The sequence below is a fragment of the Corvus hawaiiensis genome, chromosome 24, assembly GCF_020740725.1.
Source record: "Corvus hawaiiensis isolate bCorHaw1 chromosome 24, bCorHaw1.pri.cur, whole genome shotgun sequence".
Classification (NCBI taxonomy): Eukaryota; Metazoa; Chordata; class Aves; order Passeriformes; family Corvidae; genus Corvus; species Corvus hawaiiensis.
The window spans coordinates 1,840,921-1,847,561 of NC_063236.1; the positions used below are offsets into that span (position 1 = coordinate 1,840,921).

At 55.6% G+C, this 6,641-nt stretch overlaps 1 protein-coding gene and 1 long non-coding RNA gene across 2 annotated transcripts; one reads left to right on the forward strand and one right to left on the reverse strand.

Moving 5' to 3' along the window:
• Positions 1-6: 6 nt before the first annotated feature.
• On the reverse strand, positions 7-4,887 carry LOC125338086 (collagen alpha-2(IV) chain-like). The gene is made up of 2 exons (XM_048328436.1): positions 4,691-4,887; positions 7-1,045 (listed from the first exon to the last, which is right to left on the reverse strand). The coding sequence occupies exons 1-2, from the start codon at positions 4,728-4,730 to the stop codon at positions 642-644; spliced, it is 444 nt and encodes a 147-aa protein (XP_048184393.1). The 5' UTR covers positions 4,731-4,887; the 3' UTR covers positions 7-641.
• A 769-nt stretch (positions 4,888-5,656) lies between these two features.
• LOC125338090 lies at positions 5,657-6,411 on the forward strand. Its single transcript, XR_007208182.1, has 4 exons — positions 5,657-5,674; positions 5,942-6,104; positions 6,177-6,182; positions 6,248-6,411. It is a non-coding gene; the product is annotated as an uncharacterized LOC125338090 (long non-coding RNA).
• Positions 6,412-6,641: the final 230 nt, after the last annotated feature.

Here is a 6,641-nt window from a genome sequence, read left to right on the forward strand (position 1 = left end):
CCAGAGCATCTCTGGCTACTCCAGGGGCACATCCCGAATCCCAGATCCCTCAAACTGGATCAAACTGGATGATCCCAGAGCCGCGTCCGATCCCACCCGGCTCCGACCCCACTCCACAGACCCTTCCCTCCCGGCACACGGAATTCCAGAACCCTGAAATCCCTAAATCCCGAATCCCAAATCCCCCGGACTGGATCAAACTGGGATGATCCCAGAGCCGCATCCCGATCCCACCCGGCTCCGACCCCCACTCCACGGACCCTTCCCTCCCGGCACACGGAATTCCAGAATCCCAAAATCCCGAATCCCCCGGACTGGATCAAACTGGGATGATCCCAGAGCCGCGTCCCGATCCCACCCGGCTCCGACCCCACTCCACGGACCCTTCCCTCCCGGCACACGGAATTCCAGGATCCCGAAATCCCCCTCTGGAGCTGATCCAGGGACACATCCCGAATCCCAAATCCCCCAAATTGGATCAGCACCGACCCCTGGAATGATCCCAGAGCCGCGTCCCGATCCCACCCGGCTCCGACCCCACTCCACGGACCCTTCCCTCCCGGCACACGGAATTCCAGAATCCCGAAATCCCAAATCCCCCGGACTGGATCAGCACCGACCTTCAGGAATATCCCGAAGCTTCATCCCGATCCCAGCTCGCTCCGATCTCTCCCAAACCCGGCAATTCCAACAAACCCCAAATCCCTCCTGGAGCCACTCCGGGAATCTCCGGCTCCTCCCAAATCCCTAAATCCCTCTGATCCCACCTCGGGGAGTGGCCAGAGCATTCCCGCTTTCCCTCCTCCCTCCTTCCAGCCCCGGGAATTCCATCCCTCCCTTCCTTCAATCCCCTGGCGGCCGCTTTTCCCCCAGCGCTGAGTTGTGCCGGGATTATCCCGGAATTCCAACGAGCCCGTACCTTGCTGGAGGTATCCCGGAGCTCCCTGGATGCCGATTCCCGGGAAGCAGCGCGGGATCCCGGGAGGGCGCAGGGCGGTGCTGGCGGGGCGCACGCAGCCGCTCACCTTCCAGGAAGAGCAGATTCCTGGAATCCAGGGAAAAGCCGCGCTCAGGAGGCAGCGGGAAGAGCGCCGGGAATGGGGGAGAGAGGGGAGGAGGAGGAGGAGGAGGAGGAGGAGGAGGAGGGAGGGAGGGAGGGAGGGAGGGAGGGAAAAGGGATGGGAATGTGGGAAAGGAGGAGGGAGGGAGAGAGGGATCCCAGAATTTCGTGGGATGGGGCTGAGGAATGGAGCATTCCCGAAAGTCGGGGAGTGGGAATTGGGGCCGGGAATGGGAAAGGGGAGGAGGAAAAGGGATGGGAATGTGGGAAAGGAGGAGGGAGGGAGAGAGGGATCCGAGACTTTGGTGGGATCCCAGATTTTTGTGGGATGGGGCTGAGCAAAAGCAGGAACTGGGAATTGCACCGGGAATGAGGCGGAGAGGGGGTGGGAATGGGAATGTGGGAAAGGAGGAGGGAGGGAGAGAGGGATCCCAGATTTTGGTGGGATCCCAGATTTTGGCGGGATGGGGCTGAGGAATGGAGCATTCCCGAAAGTCGGGGAGTGGAATTGCAGCGGGAATGGGGCCGGGAATGGGAACCGGGGGAGGGAGAGATCCAAGGGATGGAGCTGGGAGTTGCCATGGAATAGGATGGGACAGGAGGGAGCCGGGAGGGATCCGGGGGTGGATCCCGAGGCTCCGGATGGACCCGGGATAGATCCGGGATGGCTCCAGAGGCTCGGGATGGATCCGGGATGGATCCGGGATGGATCCGGGATGGCTCCAGAGGCTCGGGAGGGATCCGGGATGGATCCGGGATGGATCCGGGATGGCTCTAGAGGCTCGGGAAGGAGCTGGGACAGATCCGGGATAGATCCAGGATGGGATCCAGAGGCTCAGGATGGATCTGGGATGGATCCAGAGGCTCGGGAGGGATCCGGGATGGACCCGGGATGGATCCGGGATGGATCCCGAGGCTCGGGATGGATCTGGGATGGATCTGGGATGGCTCCGGGATGGATCCCGAGGCTCGGGATGGATCCGGGATGGCTCCGGGATAGATCCAGAGGCTCAGGATGGATCTGGGATGGATCCAGGATGGATCCCGAGGCTCGGGATGGATCCGGGATGGCTCCAGGATGGATCCCGAGGCTCGGGATGGATCCGGGATGGCTCCAGGATGGATCCGGGATGGATCCGGGATGGCTCCGGGATGGATCCCGAGGCTCGGGATGGATCCAGGATGGATCTGGGATGGCTCCGGGATGGATCCCGAGGCTCGGGATGGATCCGGGATGGCTCCAGGATGGATCTGGGATGGATCTGGGATGGCTCCGGGATGGATCCCGAGGCTCGGGATGGATCCGGGATGGCTCCAGGATGGATCTGGGATGGATCCGAGATGGCTCCGGGATGGATCCGGGATGGCTCCGGGATGGATCCCGAGGCTCGGGATGGATCCGGGATGGCTCCGGGATGGCTCCCGAGGCTCGCCTTCCCGGCAGCAACGCCGGCAGCGTGAATCCAAACCCTTTTTTTTTTTTTTTTTTTTTTTGGGATGAGCATCCACGGCAGGATTCCAAACCCGGAAAATTCCCTTCCCAGCTCCCCCTCCCCCTCTCTCCCCCTTCCCGATCCCTGCGGGGCAATTCCAGCCCCGCCGGAGCAGCTCCGGACCTGCTCGGCTTTCCTGGGAACATTCCAAGCCCCCTGGAACAGCTTCTCCCTCCTGGAATTTTCCTGGAGCTCATTCCCCGGCCGCTGCCAAAGCTGGAATTGGAACCATTCCCCTCCCCTCCAGGAGCGGCTCCGGCCCTCGAGCTCCTGGAAATTCCAGCCCCAATCCAAGCGGGAATGTCCCCGGCCCCACCCCCCTCTAATTCCCATTCCCGGCTCCCACGCGAATTCCCCGCCCCCGGCAAAATTCCCGTGGGATTTTCCAGCTTTGAATCCGTGGGAAAAGCTGGGAAAAGTCTGAATTCCCACTCGGATTCGCTGGAAATCGGGGGGAAATGCCAGGAAAATCGATGCTATCCCCGGGATTTTGTGGTTGGATGCTCCAAATGCCGCCCTGGAATTCGCTCTGGAGCCGGGTTGGGGGCCCGGTGATGGATCCTGGTGGATATTCCATGGAAAAAATCCCTGGAATTCCACCTGGATTCAGGCAGGGATCGCGGAGATCGGGATGGATCCAGCCCCAAACTCCCACCGGGAATGGGTTTTCCTCCCAGATTCCCAAAAAAACCTTGGGAATATCAGCTGGGAACAACAGCTCCACCCAGGAGCCGGGAATTTTATTGGGAATTTGATGGAATTCTCCCTCCCCCGGTGCTTAAACAGCGACATTCCCAACATTCCTCCCCAATCCGACACGGAGAGGCCTCGGAAGGGGCTGAGATCCCAAATCCAGCCCCAAAAATCCTGGGAAAAGCTGGGAAAATTGGTGGGAAAAATCCGGGAAAATTGGGGAAAAATCAGGGAGAAATCCGGGAAAATTGGGAAAAACTGGGGAAATATCAGGGGAAAATCTGGAAAAATCAGGGAAAAATCTGCAGAAAATCTGGGAAAAAGCTGGGAAAAAATTTGGGAAAATCAGGGGAAAATCTGGGGAAAATCCGGTGGAAATATGGGGAAAATCCAGAAAAAAAAAAGGAAAAAATCAGGGAAAAATCTGGGAACAATCCAGGAAAAATCCAGGGGAAATTCAGGAAAATCGGGGAAAATCTGGAAAGATCTGGGGAAAATGTGGGAAAAATCTGGGAAAAATCTGGGAGAAATCTGTGGAAAAGCTGGGAAAAAAGCTGGGAAAGTCTGGGAAAAGTCCGGAAAAAAAAACTGGGAAAAGTCTGGAAAAATCCAGGAAAAATCGGGGGAAAGTCTGGGAAAAATCTGGGAAGAATCCAGAAATAAATCTGGGAAAATCAGGGAAAAGTCCGGGAAAAATCAGGGAAAAATCTGACGAAAATGTGGGAGAAATCTGGGGGAAAATCTGGAAAAATTGGGGAAAATTGGGGGAAAAATTGGGGAAAAATCGTGGGAAATCTGGGAAAGATCTGGGGAAAATGTGGGAAAAATCTGGGAAAAATCGGGAAAAATCTGGGGAAAATCAGGAAGAATCTGGGAAAAATCTGCAGAAAAGCTGGGAAAAGTCTGGGAAAATCTGGGAGAAATCTGCGGAAAAGCTGGGAAAAAAGCTGGGAAAAGTCTGGGAAAAGTCTGGGAAAAATCTGGGAAAAGAATCAGGGAAAAATCAGGGAAAAAAATCTGGGAGAAATGCGGGAAAAATCCAGGGAAAAATTGGGAAAAATCCAGGGAAAATCAGGAAAAATCTGGGGAAAATTGGGGGAAAATTGGGGAAAAATCAGAGAAATCTGGGAAAGATCTGGGGAAAATGTGGGAAAAATCCAGGAAAAATCGGAAAAATCCGGGGAAAATCGGGAAAAAACTGGGGAAAATGTGGGGAAAAATCCAGGAAAAATCCGGGGAAAATCGGGAAAAATCTGGGAGAAATCTGCGGACAAGCTGGGAAAAAAGCTGGGAAAAGTCTGGGAAAAATTTGGGGAAAATCTGGGGAAAATTTGGGGAAAATCTGGGGAAAATCAGGGAAAATCAGGGAAAAATCAGGGAAAAATTGGGCCAAAAATGTGGGAAAAATCGGGGAGCAATCCGGGAGCAGCGCGGGCGGCCTTACCGGTGATGTAGGAGCGGGCGTTGCAATCCTCGATGTCCATGGTGCCGCAATTCCCTGGAAAAGGGAGGAAAACTCCGTCAGGAGCCGCCTCCCGAGCCTGGAAAACTCCGGGATTTCGGGAGCCGCCAACGGCGGGGAAAGGTGGGGATCCAAAGGGAGCCGGAATTCCGGGAAAGGTGGGATCCAAAGGGAGCCAGAATTCCAGGAGATCCAAAGGGGAGCCGGAATTCCGGGAAAGGTGGGATCCAAAGGGAGTCGGAATTCCAAAGGTGGGATCCAAAGGGAGCCAGAATTCCAGGAGATCCAAAGGGAGCCGGAATTCCGGGAAAGGGAAAGGTCGGATCCAAAGGGAGCCGGAATTCCAAAGGTTGGGATCCAAAGGGAGCCCGGAATTCCGGAAAGGTTGGATCCAAAGGGAGTTGGAATTCCAAAGGTGGGATCCAAAGGGAGCCGGAATTCCGGGAAAGGTGGGATCCAAAGGGAGTCGGAATTCCAAAGGTGGGATCCAAAGGGAGCCAGAATTCCAGGAGATCCAAAGGGAGTCGGAATTCGGGAAAGGGAAAGGTTGGATCCAAAGGGAGCCGGAATTCCAAAGGTGGGATCCAAAGGGAGCCCGGAATTCCAGGAGATCCAAAGGGAGTCGGAATTCCGGGAAAGGGAAAGGTCGGATCCAAAGGGAGCCGGAATTCCAAAGGTTGGGATCCAAAGGGAGCCCAGAATTCCGGGAAAGGTGGGATCCAAAGGGAGTCGGAATTCCAAAGGTGGGATCCAAAGGGAGCCGGAATTCCAGGAGATCCAAAGGGAGTCGGAATTCCGGGAAAGGGAAAGGTCGGATCCAAAGGGAGCCGGAATTCCAAAGGTTGGGATCCAAAGGGAGCCCAGAATTCCGGGAAAGGTGGGATCCAAAGGGAGTCGGAATTCCAAAGGTGGGATCCAAAGGGAGCCAGAATTCCAGGAGATCCAAAGGGAGCCGGAATTCCAAAGGTTGGGATCCAAAGGGAGCCCAGAATTCCGGGAAAGGTCGGATCCAAAGGGAGTCGGAATTCCAAAGGTTGGGATCCAAAGGGGAGCCCAGAATTCCGGGAAAGGTCGGATCCAAAGGAGTCGGAATTCCAAAGGTTGGGATCCAAAGGGAGCCGGAATTCCGGGAAAGGTGGGATCCAAAGGGAGTCGGAATTCCAAAGGTGGGATCCAAAGGGAGCCAGAATTCCAGGAGATCCAAAGGGAGCCGGAATTCCGGGAAAGGGAAAGGTTGGATCCAAAGGGAGCCGGAATTCCAAAGGTGGGATCCAAAGGGAGCCAGAATTCCGGGAAAGGTGGGATCCAAAGGGAGTCGGAATTCCAAAGGTCGGATCCAAAGGGAGCCCGGAATTCCAAAGGTGGGATCCAAAGGGAGCCCGGAATTCCGGGAAAGGTCGGATCCAAAGGGAGTTGGAATTCCAAAGGTCGGATCCAAAGGGAGCCCGGAATTCCGGGAAAATCAAAGGGAAAGGTCGGATCCAAAGAGAGTTGGAATTCCGGGAAAGGTCGTATCCAAAGGGAGTTGGAATTCCAAAGGTGGGATCCAAAGGGAGCCCAGAATTCCAGGAAAATCAAAGGGAAAGGCCGGATCCAAAAGGAGTCAGAATTCCGGGAAAGGCCGGATCCAGAGGGAGCCGGAATTCCGGGAATTCCAAAGGTGGGATCCAAAGGGAGCCAGAATTCCAGGAGATCCAAAGGGAGCCGGAATTCCGGGAAAGGGAAAGGTCGGATCCAAAGGGAGCCGGAATTCCAAAGGTTGGGATCCAAAGGGAGCCCGGAATTCCGGAAAGGCCCGGATCCAAAGGGAGTTGGAATTCCAAAGGTTGGGATCCAAAGGGAGCCCGGAATTCCGGGAAAATCAAAGGGAAAGGGTCGGATCCAAAGGGAGCCAGAATTCCGGGAAAGGTCGGATCCAAAGGGAGTCGGAATT

Coding starts and splice junctions, on each gene's coding strand:
- LOC125338086 (XM_048328436.1), bottom strand. CDS start 4,730: ATGGACATCGAGGATTGCAACGCCCGCTCCTACATCACCG. Junction 1,046..4,690: donor CGCCCGCTCCTACATCACCG/GTAAGGCCGCCC, acceptor CCTGGATTCCAG/GAATCTGCTCTTCCTGGAAG.